At 42.1% G+C, this 23918-nt stretch overlaps 1 protein-coding gene across 1 annotated transcript; it reads right to left on the bottom strand.

The window, feature by feature from the left end:
- LOC145395399 (single insulin-like growth factor-binding domain protein-2) lies at positions 1-23918 on the bottom strand. The gene is made up of 3 exons (XM_080269006.1): positions 23801-23918; positions 14148-14265; positions 1-1298 (listed from the first exon to the last, which is right to left on the bottom strand). Exons 1-3 carry the CDS (start codon positions 23848-23850, stop codon positions 1191-1193), a joined length of 276 nt encoding a protein of 91 aa, XP_080125132.1. The 5' UTR covers positions 23851-23918; the 3' UTR covers positions 1-1190.

The following is a 23918-nucleotide window of genomic DNA, read 5'->3' as shown; positions in this document are numbered from 1 at the left end:
TCCAGACACAAGCCTGTTGTAGGGAATCTCAGCTTCAAGAGGAATAATACCACCAAGGCCGTCATGAACAGCATTTTTAATTTCTTTCTCCCAGACGTAATGATTGTCCACGATTTATCATTATGCATTTTTATTACAGCAGGATATACTTGATATTCATTTTACAGTCACTAGTATGCGTTAATTTAGCAGGTAATAATAGTGATTTTTGTACCCGATAATTAGTGATGGTATACCGAAAATTTAACCCAGTAATTACTTGGTGTTCAATTACCAGGAAATCTGCGATGTTTATTGTACCTGATAATAATATAGGTTTGTTTTAATGCGAGGAACCAAGGCCACTCTAATAACTTGAATAACTAGTCATGGTTGTGTGAAATTTGATGGAGCTTAGCTATAAGGTAGGAATGAGCCTCCTTTGTTACTAGTCAAATTTATCCTTTAATCTGACTACATAATTATGCCCATTAACTGAGCTGATACAGGTTAGGGAGCTCTCAGACGAGATCAAACGGACTACAATAAATGCTAATTTTGCTTGACTATTGGTAGGTATTATTTCACTAGGTAATGACCGGTGTTTAAGTTACATAATAATCACTAGGTGTAAATTTCAGGAGATAACTGGCGATGTTTGTTTCATTGGATAATCAGTACGAGGTAGTTTTGCATATAATATTTAATATTGTGCCCAGTTACTAATAGGTACTACTCTGTTATATTTTCTAAACAAACAGGTGTTATTTTCAGCAGGTTAAATAGGTATTCTTCCCACTGAATCACTGGTAGTCACAGCAAGAAATCAACAGGTATATATATTATCAGTAGCAGATATGAGTATCACCTTCAGTAACGGGTGTCCATTTCAAAATCACATGTTCATATTAGCAGGTATATTAGTCACCTCATAATCACAACAAATAAGCAACACCAGTAATGATCAGCAGACCTAAATTTGAGCAGTAGTCATCATAAGACACAAATATTAGAGGCTAGAGTCAGTTTTCGCAGTAGTATTAGCAACAGGTGTAAACTTCACTAATAAAAACATGATTTTATTGAACAATAAAATTAATCAACAGGCGTCTGTTTCAGCGAAGGGAAGTCCTTTTCAGCAACGGGTATCCATTTCAGCAGTTAACAACAGCTGTCCAATACATCAGGAAACTCTATCCTCAAAAGGCGATTTATTGACATTTTTGCGTTGCCTCCACACAGACCTCATCTTGGCACTCCAGATTGTCCCCACACCTGCCCTTCAGTCCAAAGACACCCCCACACTCCTCTCCCGGGCCCTGAGGGGAGACGAGAGGATTATGAAAGGGAGAGGTGAGAAGGAAAAAGAGATGACGCGTAAGGAAAGAGATCAGAAGAATATGCAGGATGAAAGGAGTTCAAAGGAGTACAAATTGCAAGAGAAAGCAAGCTGCAACCAATGTACAGTGTCCCTTCAAGGCTGTTGTTGAAGGGTAGGTTATAACAAAGGTATCTATTCTCTAAGTAAAGGAAAATGATAGAAAAATGAAAAGGTTAGTCTTCGCCCACAAACTCTTCCTGTGGATGCTGGAAGGAAAAGAGAGAGAGAGAGAGAGAGAGAGAGAGAGAGAGAGAGAGAGAGAGAGAGAGAGAGAGAGAGAGAGAGAGAGAGAACCATGCAGAATAGAAAAGGTGTTACGGAAATTTCATAGAAGGCGGCAAATGGACATTATATGCCTACACTGCCATAACCTGTAAAGAAACGTGACATCATGTTAGCATCAGCTATGGTACACGTGGCCATGTTAAGTGGTTGTATCCTTTCACGCCTTGTATTGCAGAAAACATTATACTTCAGACATTTTCTTAATCAAGAATGAACATGTTTAGCTGGAGATTAAAAGTGGAATATTGATCCAAGAGATTTTTAAATGTCAGTACTTTATCACAGCTTACCACGCAGGAGGGAAATTTGTTTCATGTGTTTGTAATTTTGTTAAAGAAGAAACGTTTGGCTTCATTTGACTGGAAATATTTGCCGAGAAATTTAAGATGATTAATTTCGTATAATTCAACTTATTTACTGTCAAGAATTTTTCAACTGTCATAGCAGCATTTACTTTGAAAGTTTTCTGTACTTACGTTATATTCCCTCGTACTCTGGCTTAATTCAGGTAAACAGATTCAGCTATTTCAAACGTTCTAAATCTATATACTTTTTTGTTACCCTTTAATGTACTTTCAACTTAGCTGCTATATACTGTTTTTATAGCATGGTGACAAACTAATGAATTGGACCTGGAGCGGTGGCATCTTCTCCGTGGGACCACCCCCCAGAGGCTGTCGAAGCGGAGGAGGAGGATAGCATGGGGGCCAAACCACCGCAAACCCCTCCGGCCCCTCACGGGGCCTGAGAACCTTGGAGTGGCTTCGGTCGCCCGGGACAGTACCAGATCTCCCACCACAACACAGTTTTTTCCACACCAAGAAATAACTCTCTGTCGGTCATTTCTTAGTGCAGTTCCTGCAAGAACTGCACCCATTTCACCTGCACAGCATTTGATTCCAGAGAACATTACACAAACACCTTGACTTGCTTCTAATGCTCCTTCTTCCCACTCTAATTTCCACACCAGCCCCTCTCTTACTCCCTCCACACCTCCTCAGCCTAACCCACCAATCCTTCCCACACCATCCAATCCCCCGAACCCTCCTATTCTACTCCAATCTAATCCACTCCAACTCTTACTGTATATCTATCACAATCTTCTACCCCTTCTCCTCCACCCACGCCCCCACCTCCCCCCCGTGCTGCAGCACCCAACACACATCGTTCGCACAACATTAACATTCTTCAAATAAACATAGATGGCATAAACACCAAAAAGAAAGAACTCACACAATTCATCAAACAACAAAAGATACACTCTGCCATCTTACAAGAAACAAAACTATGCAGAACACAAAAAACATCTACATTTCATAACTTCACCACCATCAGACAAGACCGGGCCGACGAGGTGGCGGTGAACTCATCACCATGGTACACCAATCCATCAACTTTTCAGATACTTGTACACACACAAAATCACTTCTCCCCCCACATGACTCCACAACGGAAATACAGTCAATTAAAATACACACTGGTAACAAATCACACAAAACAATCGCCAATAAATACAATCCCTCCAATCATCCCCCACAGTACCACACAATTACTCTCCCCAAATACGCCACATCACTATCATAACCAATATCATCTTGGGTGATGATTTCAAAGCCAAGGCGTCGGCCTGGCACGTCAACAACCCTGACACAGACAGGGGGCTGGTACTACAATCCCAAACATAATCTTTTCATCCTCAACAATCTCCATCAACATACCCATATCCCACACAAAGCCCTCTTCCTCCCATCATCCCCAGACATCACCTTTTGCTTCCCAAACCTCGCCCCCACAACATCCTGGAGAGTGGTCAAAACCCTTGGCACTGACCTCCTCCCGATCATCATCACTATCAAACCCAGAATCACCCCAGCTGGTCACAGACACACATACACTGATTATATGACAGCCAACTGGGAGGCCTTCACAAATGAAACAGAACAACATTTTGAAACATTAAACAGTGGTAGATGGGGGCGCTCATCATCCACTCACTCAATGTAGAGGTGCCATATGATCTCTACACTGAGTGACAAGCCAAATGGTTTCCTGTACCCAGGAAACCATTTACTATGCTGGGTGGTAACTATATAACCGGAGTTCCTGGCAAAGTTATGTGTCTCCCAGATTCCCATATCCAAAATCACTCAATCATGGCAGTCGTTTCAGAGAGCCTCGGAGGGCCCAATACCTTCCCAGGACCCCAACCAAATGGGCAGATTCGCATGGCCATGTGGAATGTGAGAGGTGTGAATGAGGAGAGCAAGAGGGTGGAAGTGGTGAATGTGTTTAAGAGTGCGAGATATGCCGTGATGGCATTGTGTGAAACGAAGATGAAAGGATGCGAAGTGGAGCAGTGGGAGGGTGTGAAATGTATAAGATCAGGAATGAATGGGCGAGGAAGATGCAAGGAAGGAGTTGCTTTGTTGATGAATGAGGTGTGGCAGAGTGGAATGAGAGACTACAAATGTGTCAGCTCGAGGTCAAGTTTGAGAAGGTGAAAGTGGCAGTAACTGTAGCATATGCACCGTGTGAGGACAGGAGTGAGAGAGAGAAAGACAGGTTTTGGGATGAGCTGGGTGAAGTAGTGGGAGAAATGCCCAGGAGCTACAAGGTGATTATAATGGGGGATATGAATGGAAGAGTAGGCACTGGTACAGGGGTTGACACACTAGGTTGTTATGGAGTACTGGGAGAAAATGATAATGGGAAGAGACTAAAAGATATGCGTCAGGAGAGGAGGTTGTGCATTTGAAAATTGTATTTCAAACACAGAGATGCACGTAAATATACTTGGTATAGAGGGTGTATGTAGGTGAGATGAGGGGGGGGGGGTAGACCGAGGATGAGGTGGAGGGATGGAGTTGAGAGGTATATGAGGGAAGGGGGGGGTGAGTTGGGGGGAGGGTAGTCGATTGGTGGGTGACAGAGTGACTTGGAGGCGTTTTGTCTGCGGCCACCCTTTGCGGGATTAGGGCGTCGGGCTATAGATAGATAGATAGATAGAGGGAACGGGGATCGTGTTGAAAGAAGCCTGATTGATTATGTGCTCGTAGAGAGGTGGCTGATGGGAATGGTTGCTAATACGAGGGCCGTGAGAGGATGATGTGGAGGTCTGTCAGATCATATGATTGTGGTATGCAAGATCAAGCTGAGAGGAGTAAGGTGGATCAGGAGAGAAAGGAGCAGTCAGGGAGAAAGACTGAAAGTTGAGAAGCTGAGGATCAAAGAAATGGGAGATGATTACTGGACCAAAGTCGAAGAGGAGTTAGAATTACTGAACTGGAATGAAATGGATCTGGACAGCCTGTGGATGCATATAGGGATTGCTTAGTTAGGAATGCTAAAGCGGTGTCTGGTGTGGCAAGAGTAACAACAAAGAAAAAAGGTACGGCATGGTGGGATGAGGAGGTAATGAGTGCAGTAGAGGAAAAGAGGAAGAAGTGGCTAATGTAGTTACAGGATGGGGGTTCAGTTGAAATAAGAAATGATTATGCTGAGAGCAAGAAGCACGTAAAGAGACTAGTGAAGAGGAAAAAGAAAGAGGTAAATGAGGATCTAGGAAGAAAAATGAAAGCAAACTACTTTGAAAATAGAAAGTTATTCTGGAAAGAGGTGCGGAATCGTAGAAGTGAAAGCTGAAAGAAATGTCATGATGTGAAGGATGTAGGTGGTAGATTATTAACCCTTGGAGATGACCAGATGAAAAGAATATTATGAAAGCCTGATGAATGGGAATAGAGAGCGCAGAGCGGCTGTAAACATGATTGGTTTGGGGGGCGTGCAGAGAAGGAATGCAGTACCAGGAGACGTGACACTCGCACAGGTGAAGAGTGCTGTGAAGCGGCTGAAAAATGAGAAAGCAGCTGGGGTTGATGAGGTGTATGCATAGATGCTTAAGTGTAGTGGAAAGAGTGGAATGAAGTGCTTGTTGGAGATATGTAAGAAGGCATGGAGGAATGAAACTGTGCCTGCAGAGTGGAAAAAGGCTGTGATTGTACTCCTGTACAAAAATAAAGGTGAGCGAAGTGAGTGCAAGACTTACCATGGCATAAGTGCGCTGAGTGTGGTAGGGAAAGTATACGGAAGAATTATTATAGAGAAAGTAAGAGAGACATCAGAAGTCCTAGTGAGTGATGAACAGGGTGGCTTTAGGAGTGGCAGAGGATGTGTGGACCAAATATTTGCAGTGAGACAGATAATATAGCAGGCTTGTGAGAAGGACCATAAGCTGTTTATGGCATTCATGGATCTGGAAAAAGCATATGTCAGAGTGGACAGAGAAGGACTGTGAAAAGTTCTGTGCACGTTCGGTGTAGATGGTAAGCTGCTAGGTGCAGTCAAGAATTTTTATAATGGTAGTGAAACATGTGTAAGGGTTAATGGGCATCTAAGTGAATGGTTCACGATCGGAGTGGGTGTGCGACAAGGTTGTGTGATGTCCCCATGGTTGTTCAATATAGATATATGAATGGGGTGATGAGAGAAGTAAAAGCACGAGTAATGGAAAGAGGGATCGCGTTGGTAATGAATGGTGATGGCTGGCATATCTTAAATTTGTTGTATGCTGATGATGCAGTGCTGCTTGCAAATACCGGACAAGAACTTGGTAGGCTAGTGCAGAGTTTTGCTGATGTCTGTGAGCGTCGTGCCTTGAGAGTAAATATAGAAAGGAGTAAAGTGATGTTTATTGAGAGAGAAGGTGACTCCCAGTGCGATGTAACAGTAAATGGAGAGAGACTGGAATTGGTGAAAGAGTTCAAATACTTGGGTACAGTGATAGAAAAGAGAGGAAAATGTGCAAAAGAAGTTGACAGTAGAGTGCCAAAAGGAAGAAAAGTTGCTGGTGCAATGAAGGCCTTGATAAGAAACAGAAGCTTGAGTGTTGCAACTGCACGAGGCTTACATGAAGGAGTGTTAGTGCCAGCTTTAAAATATGGATGTGGGACTATGGTGTGGCATGAAAATGAAAAGTCAAGAGTAAGAGCAGTGGAGATGGGACTGCTGAGGAATGTAAATGGAATACAGAGGGTGGATAGGATATGAAATAATGTGATTCGTGAAAGGTGTGGAGTGAGGAAGTCGGTGGACACAAGAATCGAAGAGAAAGTACTGAGATGTTATGGTCATGTGGAGAGAATGGATAACAACAGAGTGGTGAAAAATGTATATCTGAGCGAATTCGAAGGAGGGAGGAGGCAAGGTAGGCCAAGGAGAAGGTGGAGAGATATGGTGGATGAATGTGTGAGGAAGAGAGGTTTGGAAGTCGATGAGGCTAGGGAACTGACAAGAGATTGAGGTGGCTGGATGAATGTTGTGAGGAGAACTGCATGATCAGGGATTCTGGCACCCTTTTTTAACATGGCAGCGTCTGGATTGACTCTATCGGATACGATTTCGTGAAGCTACAGAACGTGTTGAATGTTTTTTGACGTATCCGACAGAGCCAGGATTCCGGGTGTTTGAATGATCAGTGAGTGGGAGTGTGGCCTATTGGACTGGGCAGATTTGGGCTATCTGGACATTGTGTACTCCTCACCCTACCCTAGTGTGAGAAAGGAGGTCCTGATGATGATGATGATGATGATAAACAGTACACCCATCACAAACATCAACACTGCTGTGCACACTTTCAATACAATTAATAAAAACACAGACAGAAGACACATCCTTTGAAGCAACAGAAAAAGACACAATCCCAAGTTCACACCAGCTATTCAAGGCCTCATCAGTCAGTGTGATACACTGCAACACTCCCCATCACCTCATACAGTAGACACCATACAACAAATACAAACATACAACATTCAAATATTATCGGAGCAGTAAACACTAAATTAGAATAATTATCTCCAAACACTTGATAACCAAACAAACACCAGCAAACTCAACAAAACACTAAACAGAATCACACTCTCCAACAGCACCACAACACAATCACACACTGCCATCACAACAACAGACACCATACCCTCAAACAAACAACAAGCAAACACTCTTATCAATCATTTTTCACACGTCGGTCATCTAAACCCCCGTTGCAACGACCAACGTGTCATCTGACGCAAGAGACGGTTCCCCACAGACCCAGACTTCGCACTTTTCACTTACAACCAGACGAAGCACACCATTAGCAACCTTAAGCACTCACCTGCCTGTGGCCCTGACAACATAAGCAACATTTACCTTAAACATCTTTGACCACAAGGAATACAAGCACTCACCAGCATATCAAACTACACCTTCACACAAAATAATACCAAACATCTGGAAGCATGGTACTATCATCATTATCCCCAAACCCAACAAAGACCCCACGTTGCCTTCCTGATACCGCCCCATCACACTCCTCTGCACCCTCTCCAAAGTCATTGAAAGACTAGTATTACAATTAGTAACACCTCGCATCCTCCTAGCCCCATCACAACACGGTTTTAGGCCGCTACACTCCACAAACACTCTTCTTACAGAGCTTTTGATGGCATGAATTCAGCTAGGCCACCACAAAGAATACCCCTAGTCACACTAGACATTAGCAAAGCTTTTGATGCCATCCCCCACCACAACCTCACAAACAAAATATTCATCACAAACATGCACAATAACACAGAAGATGGCTGGCTAACTGCTTAGCAGGCAGATGTGCACATGTAACATTTGCTGGTCAGTCATCGAACATCAGAAACTTCACAAACGGCATCCCTCAAGGATCTGTTTTGTTCCCTACACTCTTTAACCAATACATGCACGACATACTCACACCCCACAGATACACATAGCTTCCTATGCAGACAACATAATACTTACACGTACACACCAAACTGCAAACACAACCTCACACATCCTCCAACCTTACCTCAACACACTGCACGATTGGTTACCACAAACAGACTCAACATATCCCCAGCCAAATCTACAGTGACCCATCTCACAAACTGGACAGCAGAACATAGTCACATTCCTCACCTCACCATAAACAACACCCCCATACCACACACACACAAACAATCCTTGGTGTAATATGCAATACATCAGTGTCATATAAACAACACATCACAAACACTATAAGTTAACACCAAGACTCAACACCCTAAGGTCACTTGCCCATACAACATTCGGACTCAACAAAGAAACCACCACTACAGTATGCAAACAATATATACGTTCAGTGTTGAATTATGCAAGCCCTGCTTGGGTGTCTAACCTCACTAAAATACACTACGACACCCTACAGACCATGCAGAACAAGGCCCTAAAAATAATCACAGGCTGCACAGCTACTACGTTTACGGACCACCTACACCAAGAAACCAAAGTCCTCAAAGGCAACGATCATCTAGATATGAGAGGCACACAAATTCTTGCTGCAGCCTCCACAAACCCACACCATCCACTACACTACATTTTTTTTTTTTTTATGCGAGGAAGAAGGAACCAAAGGCCATGAGCCCGCAGTAATAGTTCCCTCCAAGAGAAAAACAAAATACAATAGAGAGCCAAATTCAAGATCCGATCATTTTGAGATGCCTGGACACACTGCGTTTGAAAGACTGGAGATCATAGGCAGCAGGAAACACAGACAGAGGGAGACAGTTCCAGAGCTGACCTGTTGCATAAATGAAAGACTGGGAGTAACGGTTAACTCTTGCATTAGAGAGTTGGACAGAAAAGGGATGAGAGTTTGCTGCCAGACGGGTGCTACGCGCCCGTCGTAGAGGTGGAGGAATGCAAACAGACAGTTCAGAGGAGCAGTGACCATTAAAGTAGCGATAGAAAAGATATAAAGATGCAACAGTGCGGTGAAGAGACAGAGGTTGAAGGGAGTCAGTAAGAGGAGGAGAGTTAATGAGACGAAAAGCCTATGACTCCACCCTATTGAGAAGAGCTGTATGTGGGGAGCCTCCCCACACATAAGAGTTGTACTCCACACAGGGGCGGATAAAACCCCTGTATAGAGTCAACAATTGTGCAGGGGTAAAGAAAGAGCGGAGTCGGCTTAGCACACCCAATCTCTTGGAAGCAGATTTTACAAGAGATGTAATATGATCTTTCCAAGATAAGTCCCGAGTAAATGAAACCCCAAGCATGTTCAAGGATGATGCAGGATTAAGCTGAATATTATTAAACATTAGTGGGTATACCTGTGGAAGATTTTGTCGGGTTGATAGGTGTAAGAACTGAGTCTTGGATGCATTAAAAACAACCATATTATTTTTACCCCAGTCAGAGATACGAGCCAAGTCAGACATAGCAGCACATCCACACACACTAAGGAACAGCCGAATAACACCCAGCACACGATATCATACACAAATACTGTCATCTCCCCAAACCCTTCGCCCGCCTCAAGTCAGCTTCCAGAAGCATATCCATGCTCAGATCACTTGCAGCTCCATTCAGCCACACAAAGACAACACACAGCTGCATGCACGGCCCCCCGATATCCATCATCTGAATCCTACCTCCCTCGTGAGGACAGGGTTCACCTAGCCAGGCTGAGATGTGGGCATCATCCAGCCCTCTTGAGTTATCAGAAAGGGCTGGATGACTCAGTCTCTGATGCCTGTCCAGGATGCAACACAGGAAATCATACTATTAAGTACATTTTGGAAGACTACATTGCACATAATTGCCTGTGCCAACAATACAACAACCACTCCTTGAGAGCTCTGGGAAACTCCGGTCTCGGCAGTGGCCTTCCTTTGGGACTCGGGGGTGTTCAGTCACACTGCCTAGGGAACAACAACAACTACTACTACTATAGAACCTAATACTCTGTGAACGAACTAGAAAATTATTAAAGGACGAAGATATTTTCTGATCTATACAAAAATGTTTTACCTATGAATCTGTTTAATTTGAAATTATTTTTATTACAGTCTCCATACATTGCTTGGTTGCAGATAATTTATTATAATTTCTAAATCATTTCATGATTTACCTTTTCGAGATTATGCTACACTGTTTTTTTTTTTCATTTTCTCTGTCAATGTTTAGCACGCTGCATTTGCTAATATGGAAATCTGCCACGTTTGAGTCCACTTAAAATGTATCGGGGTCCCCTGGAATCATCTTCCTTTGTAAAAATGCATGTGTTCTGTTACAAATTTTGATTTACATGGTGTTTCAAAAACAGTGTTCGTAATTTGCAGAATGAATAGAGTAGGAAAATATAAATATACTTTATTATGTGACATGTTTGGAAATTTGTCATATTTACTGTGCTATTACACATTTTATGTTTAATAGGAAGCTCTAGGGAAGGAAAACAATCAGTAGCTTACCATCACCCCAATACCTGTATTTTTTCATACATTTGTGTACACCGATGTATTGTACACTACAAAATTACAATAGGTGCTTGAAATTCCTCCCCCCCTCCCTCCTTCGTTGATACAGGCTTGGGCTCGGTGCAGAAGTGACTGGCGTACACGTTCAAATACCCCTGGAGCATTCCTTACTTCTCTGCACGCCTCTTGAACTCTTTGCCACAGTTCCTGAAGAGTATTGATTGGTGTAGCATACACCCTGCTCTTCAGGTGTCCCCAGAGATAAAAGTCAAGTGGAGTTAGGTCGGGTGATCTAGGTGGCCAGGCAGTGGTGGGATCTCCGTGGCCTATCCACTTGTCAGGGTACATAGCATTAAGGAATCCCTTGTACCTCGTGCAAAGTGAGGTAGAGTCCCATCATGCTGGAACCACATTCGCGTACGTGTTCTAAGGGGCACATCTTCAAGTAGTATGGGGAGGTCATCCTGAAAAAATCTTGTGTACACATTGCCTGTAAGTTCTTGTGGTAGCAGAAGGGTCCGATTAGACGATCACCAAGCATACCGGCCCGCACACTGATATCAAAGCGTTTTTGATGTCCCCTTGTTGTTGTTACATGTTTGTTTTCTGCTGCCCATGTGTGTGTATTATGTTGGTTTAGAATGCCACCTCTTGTGAACACAGCCTCATTACTCCACAAAACATGTGCAAGAAAACCGTTGTTCTCCCTCGCATGAGTAAGAACCCACCGACAGAAATCCACTCACTGGGGATAATCGCGTTCGGTCAGAGCATGGATGGGCTGGTGATGATATAGGGTACGAGCCTTGTCTGTTTACAATCCTTCATACAGATACATGAGCCACATCGAATCGTGCACCAAGTCGACGTGTTCTTGTACATGGTTCATGTCCGATGGCGTTGAGAATACCCTCTTTTACATCAAGCAGGTGCTCAGCATGAGGCCTTCCTCTGTTTACTGCACGTAGATTCAGTGTGCCATATTCCTGTAGTCGTCGTTCTACACGGAGGAAAGTAGGCCGAGATGGTTGCCTCCAGTTAGGATATCGCTCACCATACATCCTTACTGCTTCAGCTGCATTTCCTCCTGCTGCACCCAACGTAAGTAACATGTATGTGTACTCTGCAGACGTGTATGGCTCCATGTCCGGTGCTGACTTAAGACTGCCGGTACATCCTTATTTCTCTCACCTTCTCACAGTACCTTCAAATCACGAAGCTTCGTTCAAACCCATGAGGCAAACATGATTTGCTGCTTCAGGTTCACATTTATGTAGGTTTCGTTAATAGTGTACATTACATCAGTGTACACAAGATTATGAAAAAGTAAAGGTATTGAGGTGATGGTAAGCTACTGATCGTTTTCATCCCCTAAAGTTTCCTATTAAACATAAAATATGTAATATCACGGTAAATATGACAGATTCCCAAAAATGTCACATAGTAAAGTATATTCATATTTTCCTACTTTATTCATTCATAAAATTATGAACACTATTTTTGAAACACCCTGTATGTAAAGAATGGTATAAATTCGTTTATGTGCATGTCTGAGAAATTTCACATGGGCGTCGGATATAATCAACATTCTTTATTTGACATAAATTCACAAACAGAAGAGGAAGATTCTGTGAATAAATTAGTAACCCTAAACCTATTGAAACATGACATAAAAAAAAAAAGGTCAGGAGTTTTACATTAAAATTGATGCTAGTTTTCTAAAAATTTTGTAAATAATTTGTTTGTATTTTTATGAAATGCCACATCTAATAACTATGGGAGTCTATGGGTGAAACTGATTGGAGAAATGGGAATTCCTTCTTTGAGAAGAGGCAGCACTGCTCCAGTATGTGTGCTATGTCATCTAGGTGTATTTTACACGGAAGGTACATGTCATCTGTAATTCTTCCCAACTCGGATCTATTCTGGTAACAAGGAGAGCTGAGCGATGTCGTGATCTAGGCCTAGCTAGGTGAATTAGATCAGATTTATTAAGCATACATCTAATGGTTGATGTCAGGAGGGGAGGTCTGTATAGTGGTCTCACTGAAGTGCTGTAGTGCCCTGCGCTTGAAAATAAGTATGTTGAAATGTTTGAAGGTGGAGTGTCGTTGAAGATAGTCTGGTAATGATTGTGCGATGGTTGTTTTATGTGCCTAGTTGTGTTTTGACGATCTGTCTTGTAATAACAGAGGTGTTGTGTGTTAGCACAGGCTGCCACATAGAACTATGTTCATCTCATATCAGTATATTCTCTTACAGGGAGGAATTTAATTTCAAAGTGGAAGTAAACTGTGTACTGATGCAGCCAATGATGATACATAAAGCCTTGTTCTGTATGGTCTGCAAGGTACTGTCGTTGGTGTTAGATAGGATGAAGGTCCATGTCAGACAGGGTATCAGTGATCTGATACGTACGGTTTGTAGTGTAGGGAGATTGTTTCTTTTTGTTGGCCAAAGTCTACCTCTGTAAGTACATTAAGTCTTGATGTGTGTTATCCATGGTCCTCGAAAGTGAGTCCAGTGCCATATGTCATTTTAGGGATCTTAGTGGAGGGTGTGTGGGGCACAGGTACATCGTCGCGATGTTAGGCGTGTATGTGTGCTCATGCTTGCTGCTTTTGAAGAGTGTGGTGGTGGATTTGGCTGGAACATTCATCAGCCTTTGTCTTCGACTCATGCCAAAGGTGTGTTGCGGTAGTCTTACTTGATTATATATATATATATATATATATATATATATATATATATATATATATATATATATATATACATGACGCCATAACAGTCAAACAAAGGTCTCTGCTCCGGAACTAACCTCGACAATATTCGCTTTTAGCCATCTCTGAACTAAATCAAATTCGCCAGCGATCACTTGGTTGGTTGAATATTAGTGCTACGACTGGCTGAAACTCATAACGTTACTATTTATATGCAATGAACTATATACAAGAAATGTTATCTCTGTTCTAAGTATCAAACACTCCACGTCTGTACTAAAGTAATATAATGCTGCAGAAAGTATAGGACAAAGGATAAGGGTCGGGTGAACGAAAGGGTAAGGGAAGTGAAGGTAAAAGGAAAGGGGAGCAGTGAGAGGGAAAGAAAGGGATGATGGGGGTGGTTAGGTTGAGGAGAAGAAGGAAGTATGGCTGTCTTTACCTGCCTACCTCTATGCTTACCTATCGTAGCCGACCTACCAGTCTACTTACATTGCCACAGACGAGGCAGCAGTTACACACATCCTTCACCGTGCCGTAAGGGCAGTCTTGTGGAGGCTCTGGGCATCTGTTTTCGCCCTCACATGCGAGGCATTTAAGAGCCGTGGTGCTGGTGAGAAATGTGACGTTAGAATGGAGAAGTAAGGCAAAAGGGAGAGAGTGAAGGTGGAGAGAGGAAGATGGGGAGAAGATAGTGAGGCAGGGAGAAAAGGAGGGAGAGAAAGGGATAGATTAAAAGAGAAAAGGAAAAGAGCAGAATGAAGGTCAAGTGGGTAGAGTAACAGTGAAAAGAGAAAAGGGAGTAGGGGAGTTTGAAAGAGAAGGAAGGGAGAGAAATGTGGCAAGAAAGGAAGGGGGAATCGGTGGGAGGGAGCAACAAGGAGGGATGAGAGTAAGTGTGAGGGTAGAGGATAGAGAAAGAGATGGATGAGAGAAGTAGGGGATAGAAGTTGGAGGGAGAAAGAATCGGGTGGATGGGAAATGAAAAAAAGAGCAGAGGAAGGAGAAAGAAATTAGACAAAAGATAAGCTGGGGACAGAAAGATTCGTGGGCAAGGAGGAGGTAAGACATGAATTGACAGAGTGAGGGAAGAAAGATGAGATGGGGGGGGGAAGTCAGGTACAGACAGAGGAAAGGGAGAGAAGAGCTAAGCCAGGTGAGTGAACGAAGGATAGTGAGGGAGAAGAGTAAAGACGGAGGGGAGAGAGTAAACGGGGTATCACACGGTACCTGAAATCATGGTTTGCCGATGGAGCGCGTTCCTGGTTTGCTGGAACCAGGCACAAACCCTATTACACACGTTCCTCGAACGCCGCCGACGGTTGGCAAAAATATAAACAAAGCAAACCGGAGTCTGTCCCACCGTCTCACACGAGTCACACGTATCAGACGCAACATGGCTTTTCTTGAATTTGCTGAGGGGAGAGTGATTGCTGCATTAGCTCTTGCAGTGGTGACACTTGAAAAGAAAGGAGCTGCGGCGGCCAAAACCACGAGAAGTCGGCTGCTTCTCGTGACAAGTGAATGGCCTTATTTTTTCAGTGAGGGCGATTTCAGCAGCCCTTTTCCATACTGTGTGCCCAGATGCCATCATATCTGCAGTGTTGAATGAACGGCGAGATACATACAATACTCCTTCACCCAGCGTGGTGTGCTGTATCCGCTCCCCAATTTCACCCGTGCACGATAAAAAGGTTATTTAGGCTTTCATAATTCATAATATATATATAATGAAAAGTAATAGGCACTCTAGGAGGGAATTATAACTTTTAAAAAATTAACAAAATACTGCGGTATATCCTCCAAGTTCTCCATTCAGCTCGCCTGGTATCAGAGAAAACGTTTTGTACCAGAAATCGTCGGCAGAAATGGATTTGAACCGAATCCAGTTTTACCAAGGAAATCCTCATCGGCTACCACGGTTTCGTGGGCGGTTACCACGATTTCTTCGGCAAACCATGATTTCAGGTACCGTGTGATACCCTCTTAAGTGTGACAGGCAGAGAGCGGGGTAGATGAGTGGGTGAGAGGGAGAGGAGTGGAAAGAAAAAGACGGGAGAGAGGAAGACTTATCTGACCAAGGACGTAATTTTTATTTTTTACTTGCTGCCAACAGAAATTTTTGTTCACTTTAAAACACTTTGTGCAATGGGTTAGAAACAGTATATATCTTCTAATGATCCCAATACGAGAGGTCTTTCCTAAATATGGCAGCAGCAAGAATATACTCGTATTGTTAATTACCCGCTCAGTTGATGGATTTACGATAAAAGGAATGGGGAGGGATGGCTGGAAAAGAGGGAAGAATGAGAGAAATGTAGATCTTTAGGGAAAAGGAAGTTGAATGGAGGAAGGCGAGAGAGCACAAACGAGTACAAAGGAAACAACAACAGACCTGTTGACTTTCCCGAGATTATTTGTGACAGAATTGATAACAGCTAGAACAATTAATCTATGAGTCAGACAAGAACAGGAAAGCAGGAAGGCAACCTCTATCAATCACTTTCTGCAGCCGAAGCCGGCAGGGAAAAAAAAAAAACTAACATGGAGCACACAGGTTACATTAGAAAGAAAAAACGAAAATCATGCTCTACACTTGCTCACTCTGAAAAGGAAAATGATATCATGAACATCGTCGTACAGTGTACAATGATGTTGTGTTTGCACCCCCCATGCTTAATACTGCACGAAATCTTATAGATCAGAGATGTATAATGCTGTAGTCAACATGTTTAGTTTGGGACTAGAAGTCAAATACTTATCCAAGGGATTTTAAAATTTTAGTACTGTACTCTATCACAGTTTACATCAGAGGGCAATTTTTTCTTGTATTTATAACCCCATTGCAGGACAAATGCTTTGCTTTATGTGACTGTTAATGTCTGCCAAATGCTTAGCTTTATGTAACTGTTAATGTTTGCCGAGAATTATATGCTCCATACTTCCATTATAATTTGACCATCTACAGCGAAGCATTTTTCTACAGCCCATCATGTCCCTTGAAGATTTAGAGTACTATACTGCGATTAAATCATCACGGCTACGTAGTCTTAAAAAATCTGGGTAAATAGATTTAGCTCTCGCAGCTGTTTGTCATTTTATTTATTTATTTATTTTTTGGCTAGTTTTCACCTGAGTGGCATCAAAGCAGTGCTTTATGACAAGTTGGAAAGTTCAGCTAAAGGCTCTCATTTTTGTACTCACTTCAGTATTTGCAGATAATACCTTCTCTTGTCCAGGTATTGACTGGAAGCAGTTCATCCCTCTGTCTCTAATTATACAGCCCTATAGTCAAAGAACTGGAGAAGCCGGAGGTATTGTAAGTCTATTTTCTACTGTAAAAATAGATGCAAAGAGAGTTTCTTCAGCTTGCTCATAGTAGTCTATGACCAATGGATCTGCTGGCAGTATTATTTCTTCTGCGTTTCTGTTATAGGTGAAACTTTCCTTGGAGTTGAATTTAGTGGTAATAACAAGGTGTGATTCATGGTTATTGTTACTTTTTTGTGTTTACTTTTTTAAATTCTCTGATACCATCATATCTATTGCTTTGATTCCTTGCGGTATTATAATTTTTATGCACTTTTTTATTTCAAGCAAGCATTGCTTACTTTCAGTATTTCACCATTTGGGCTGAATATTTTCTCAGGTCTGCCATTGTGTGGTGGAACACAACTTGATTGCTCTGTTCAGAATCTCCATGAATATTTTTCATTTATCAATGATACCGAATGAGGGGAAAATGGAATTTCAATAACTGACTGACATTTGTCTTTAACTGTGAAAAAATAGCCCTCTTGAAGTTCTGCACTTCATCATAAATGACCTTAACATTGTCTTTCTTGAATTTTAAGTTTAACGTGATTGTGCGATGACCACAAGTATAAAATTCTTTTTCCAAAACATTAACAAAATTTCTGTGGCAAAACAAGATATGCTTCCTCCATTTGCTGGACGACAAGTAGCTTGATGCAATAAACCATTCTACAGGTTAAAGCCAAGCTTATTTCAAGAATTTGTAAACAAAAGATTACTGCAATATAAGTAAAACAGATTTCAGCACTTTGAGCCAAGATATTTGTGACACTGTCTTATGTTTGCGCTGGTGGACAGTAAAAATGTAATTTTAGTGTCATAAAATCCGAGCTCATCTGTGTGTGTGTGTGTGTGTGTGTGTGTGTGTGTGTGTGTGTCAAAAATAACTCAATGCGTTGGGATCTAATTTTACCTAAAATTTAAAAGAAGACTTGAAGATTAGCCAGCCATGAAGCTCACTTATTATTATAATATTTTTAAACACAAACTCCGAGGTTGAGGTCACAAAGCTAAGTGTGACATAGCAAGGTCAACATTACATAGTTTTATCCGATATAGGCCAAACTTGATGCAAGGGTTGATGGTAAGGCAAGAACAAAGTGAACTAGAACACCGTAAATATATCCAAGGACAATTTCGATGAAGATAAACTTCCCAAAACTATTGCATACTAGAAGCTGAGCTTTTTTTTTTTTTTTTTTTAAATCCCAGGCAATCTTAATAATCAACGGCTTGGAACCATATTCCTTTCCGCACTGCATCCGTCTCACAGCTATATTGTAGTAAAATTTCAGATTCCTAGCTTAAACGGTTCTTGGGACTGCATGGCTGACACTTTTTTGTGTTCAGGGCAATATCCGGAGATCTGTTTGACAGACTGCCACAATATTTGGCCAAAAGCAACGAACAGCTGTCCGACCAAGTTGACCAGGTTTGAAGGTTCTATGCCAAATAGCCTTTGATAAATCGCAATTTTAAAATAAGAACAATAATAATACTGACATGAATAATAAGACTTCCTATTGAAATGTAGGAAGTTCTGATTAGTTTAAAGAATAATCGATGACTCAGAGTTGAAGCTCAGAGCAAGGTCAAATTTCAACTGGTCTGTGTGAACAAAATAACTAAAACAATGTTGACCTTATTTAGACCAGACTTGGTGGAAGTGTTTATGGTCAGCAAGGGAGCTGACCTACAGCTTTTTTTTTTTTTTTTTTTTTTTTTTTTAGAACAATGGGTCTAAAGTCGAGGCTACATGGCAAGGTCAACTTAAGCAATTTTTATATGATATGAGTACAGCTTTGTGGATTTGTGTAAAGAGAGAATAAAATCTATCATAAATCAGTGAAATGACAATGTCACAGGGAAAGGTCAAAGGTCAAGTCACATGACAAAGTTGGCTTAAAGATTATCAATCCGATTTAGACAACCTTATCGAACAGTTCAAGGTAAAGTATGGATGAAGCGATTCGATTTCGAGAAGAATCCGTCAAAGATCAAGGTCTAAGGACAAGGTCAGATATTCGACTCTACGACTCAATTAATTTTCAACCGGTTTAGACCAAACTTGGCAGAAGGACTAAGGGTCAGCCAGAAAAGGGAGGATTTGAACAAAGATGAGGTCACAGGAGGCCAACTCAACAATTTGATTCGGTTTAATGAAACGTTTTTGGAAGTGATAAGGAACAAACAAAAGGGAAGTACTGTAACTCTATCACGGCAGCGATTGGTCTGAAGTCGAGGTTATAGGGCAACGATCAATTGGTGGGCGCGAGTGTTGCCCTTTCTGCGTGCTCCTTTATTATGAGATGTATTTCTAACCTATAGGTAAATACTGACCGTGTTGTCAATAGGAGGATTTAAAATTACAGTTGGATGAAGCCCTACTTTAATATAAAGCATTACGCTGCCCCTCCCCGGAAAACAACTAACTAAAAAAACAAACAATAAGCCTCGGACAAGGACTGACCAAACGATGATGACCAAGGACCGGACAAAGGACATTGTAATTGGAACTTGGAATGTAAGGGGAGCAAATGATGAGGTGAAAGAGACAGAGATTGTCCAGGTGCTTGAGGATGCGAAAGTGGATGTATGTGGAATAACTGAAACAAAATGGAGAGGAGAAAGTGTGAGAGAATGGGAGTATGGATGGGGTATATGTGCAGGAGTAGGTGAGAATGAGAGGGCAAAGGAAGGAGTATGTATAGTTGTGAGTAAAAGATGGAAGAGGAGCATAAGACAGTATGGATCAGTTGGATCAAGGATTGTGTGGGTAAAGTTGAAAGTTGGAATACAAATGTGGGCGATTGTGTGTGTGTATGCGCCAATGCAAGATCGTGCTAGAAGAGTGAGAGAAGAGTTCTGGACAAATGTAGAAGTGTGCATGGAAAAGTTTGGAAGGAATGAGAGAGTGTTTTTGATTGGTGATATGAATGGTAAAGTTGGGAATGTGAAGGTGGATGGAATAGTTGGTGAGTGGGGTGTGCCTGCTGAGATAGATGAGAATGGGAGTGCGTTAGTGGACATTTGTGCTGGGAGGGGGTTGGTGATAGCCAATACCCTCTTCAGGCATAAAATGATCCACAGGTATACATGGCGAGTGATGAGAAGGGTGGGTGGTGAATTGAATGAAAGGAAGGCAATGATTGATTATGTGTGCGTGGATGAAAGGATGCGAAGATGTATATTGGATGCAAGAGTTTATAGAGGTTGGGGGAGTGGACTTTCTGACCACTACTTGGTGGTGGCCAGAATTAAAGTTCAAGTAAGATGGAGGAATAGAAGAAGGGAAGGACGAGAGGAAGGAGTAGTTGCAAGGAGAGTGGAAAGGTTACAAGAGGATGAGAAAAAGGCAGAGTATAAGAGAGAAGTGGAGGAACGATTGGGCAAATATGAATTGGAGCAGATGGGGGACGTGGAAGGTGTGTGTAGAATATTTACAGAAGAAATATGTGCAGCATGTGATGTGGTGTGTGGAAGGAAGAGAAGACGGAGGGGGGTGCAAGGAACAGCGTGGTGGACTGAAGAGGTGAAACAGGCTGTGGCACAAAAGAAGGAAGCATACAATGAATGGATGAGAAATAGGGGCGTGGAAGAGGTTGAGAGGCGGAAGAGAGAGTTATATGTGGAAAGAGAGAGAGAGGTGAAAAGATTAGTAAGAGTAAGAAGAAAGTGGATGAGGAATTTGGAAGGAATTGAGTGTAAAGTGGAGGGACTGTAAGAAAATGTTCTGGAGAGAGGTGAAAAGAGTAAGACAGGGTGGAAGTGAAGTTAGCAGGGGAGTGGAAGATAAAAATGGTAGATTACTAGTGGAGAAGGGAGAAAAAGTGAGCAGATGGAGAGAACACTTTAAGGAATTGTTGAACGTAGAGGATGGAAGTAATGCGAGTATAAGTGGCTGGGGAATGGCTGGGAGAAGGAGGGAGGTGAGAAGACAGGAAGAAATCAGTAGGATAGAAGTTGTGGAAGCAATGAAGAAAGTTAAATCAGGGAAAGCCCCAGGAATTGATGGAGTGTGTGGTGAAATGCTGAAGCATGGGGGAGAGATAGTAGTGGAGTGGATGTGGAAGATGTGCAGATTGGCCTGGGAGGAAGGTAGAGTCCCGGAGGATTGGAAGTCAGGTATAATTATTCCCTTGTACAAAGGAAAAGGGGAAAAAGAAGTGTGTGGTAATCATAGGGACATTTGTCTTCTTAGTATAATAGGAAAAGTGTATGGTAGGATACTTATTGACAGAGTTAGAGAAAGAACAGAGAAATTAGTTGGAGAAGAACAGGGAGGCTTTAGGAAGGGAAGAGGTTGTGTAGATCAGATATTCATTCTCAGATCTTTAGTGGAAAAGTTTCTAGAGAAGGGAAAGAAGTTGTATGCGGTTTTCATGGATTTGGAGAAAGCATATGACAGGGTGGATAGACTAGGATTGTGGAAAGTGTTAAGAATATATGGAGTAGATGGGAAGTTGTTGAATGCTGTGAAGAGTATGTACGATGGTGCGAAGGCTGCAGTGCGTGTGGATGGTGAACTAAGTGAATTTTTCTCTTTGAAAGTTGGGTTGAAACAGGGATGTGTCATGTCTCCATGATTGTTCAATCTGTACATGGATGGGGTAATAAAAGAGGTACAAGGTAGGGTAGTGGATGTTGGAGTGGCCCTGGTGAGTGAGGATAGTGTTTGGAAACTCCCTGTACTGTTGTTTGCAGATGATACTGTGTTGTTGAGTGAAGACGAAGGGGAGCTGCAAGGCTTGGTGGATGAGTTTGAGAGAGTGTGTAAGAAACGGAATCTAAAGGTGAATGCAGGGAAGAGTAAAGTGATGGTCTTTGAGAGAGGTGAAGTCAGTGAATGTACAGCGAGGTTGGATGGTGGGGAATTGGAAAATGTGAGTACGTTTAAGTACTTGGGTAGAGTGATGAGTAAGGATGGAGGTTTGGAGGGTAAGTGCTTGAAAGGGTACAGCAGGGAAGAAAGGTTGCTGGTTCTTTGAAAGCAGTGATAAGAAACAGGGAAGTGAGCATGGAAGTGAAAAAATTACTACATGACAGTATTGTGATACCAACTCTAACGTACGGAAGTGAAGCTTGGACGTTGTTGGAAGGACACAAGTCAAGAGTGAGAGCAGTGGAAATGAGTTATTTAAGAGGAGCCTGTAGAGTCACATGGAGAGACAGGCTGACGAATGAGGATATAAAGGAGCGTTGTGGTGTTGATGTGGATGTGATAGGAAGCGTTATGAGGAACACACTGAGGTGGTTTGGACATGTGGAGAGGATGGAGGGTGAAAGACTGACGAAGAGAGTGTATGTGAGTGAGGTGGAGGGGGGAAGAGGGAGGGGGAGGCCGAGGATGAGATGGAGGGATGGGGTGGAGAGGTATGTGAGAGAGGGGGGTGTGAGTTGGGAGCAGGGGAGTGAAATGGCGGGGGACAGGGCGACTTGGAGGCGATTTGTTTATGGCCACCCAAAACGGGATTGAGGCGTCTGGCAATAGATAGATTACGCTGCCCCCACTCCTTCATGTCATTCACTGCTGAAAACAATATACTGTAATCTAGAAGCTTGTACTGTGCTAATATATATATATATATATATATATATATATATATATATATATATATATATATATATATATTATATATATATATATATATATATATATATATATATATATATATATAGACAGATAGATAGATAGATAGATAGATAGATAGATCACTGTTTGGTATCTGGCAACACGAACCTCATAAAAAATGGAGAAAATTTGTTATTACAAGAAAATCTTCAATGTATTTACCTTTTACATGGCGAAAGTTTAGGGTACCCGATTATTTTGAGTGGCTTACAATGTCTTACATATTCGCTGTGTAGTGAGTCTCTCTCTCTCTCTCTCTCTCTCTCTCTCTCTCTCTCTCTCTCTCTCTCTCTCTCTCTCTCCCCAGAAAAAATGGTCCTGCTTCGTTCAGGACGAAGAAGAAGAAGAAGAAGAAGAAGAAGAAGAAGAGAGAGAGAGAGAGAGAGAGAGAGAGAGAGAGAGAGAGAGAGAGAGAGCTCAGAACAATGCCTATCGACCGAAGAAAAGCCATTCAGGCAGACAGTAGATTTATGCCAAGTCACAAGCTTCCCCTAGAACACGTCACGCAACAATTCAGTATACCTCTTGATTCCCGGTGTTAATGATAAGTATATAATGGCATAAAAAAAAAAAACAAGAACACAATTGCCCAGGGATGTGATAACAGGGACTAGAAACCGGATTTTCCCAGCTGTAGGCTGGATGTGCTCCACTGCATCACCGGCTTAACAGAGAGAGAGAGAGAGAGAGAGAGAGAGAGAGACGGTGTGCAGGAGGGAAGGTGGTGGGGAGGTGTAGGGGAAGGACGGTTGAAGGAGAAGTTTGGAGAGAGTGAAGGCCACTACGCAGTACACAAGATTATAAAGATATCAATAATGAAAAGGAAATGAAGGGAAAACATAAGATAATGATATATGAAGTAAACTTTGAGATAATATGATTGTAAAAAAAAAAATAACGAAATTGTATATTCGTCGTGCAACATAACTGTCCATTTCTTCATGAATTAGTTTATACCTATGTGAAAACGGCTGAACATTTTCCTTACAGCATTATAAGTTAATCGCAGTTACTTTTATACCAGCCTTTATTCAGTTTGAGAGCCCCTCTCTCCTCTCAACAGTGAATCTGCTCATAATCCTTGAGTTTGGAAAGTCTCCCCAGAGCTTAATGAAATAGTCTGGTACAGGAAGAATATAAGTTAACATAAATGGATTAAAGGGCTTAAAACATTAGGAAAAAATACAACCGTCCTTACCTGGCCACCATGATGCCGACAAGCGCTACTGTGATACAAAATAACTTCATGGCTTTAGACGTAGAGAAAAACTCACTGGTGGCAAGCAGAGCAAGAGGAGCGACAACTTCACCCTTCC

The sequence above is a fragment of the Coenobita brevimanus genome, chromosome 4 (genome assembly GCF_032717465.1).
Source record: "Coenobita brevimanus isolate Jiangsu-jjx chromosome 4, ASM3271746v2, whole genome shotgun sequence".
Taxonomy (NCBI): domain Eukaryota; kingdom Metazoa; phylum Arthropoda; class Malacostraca; order Decapoda; family Coenobitidae; genus Coenobita; species Coenobita brevimanus.
The sequence above is the reverse complement of the archived record's forward strand: the minus strand, read 5'-3'. Positions and strand labels throughout refer to the sequence as shown.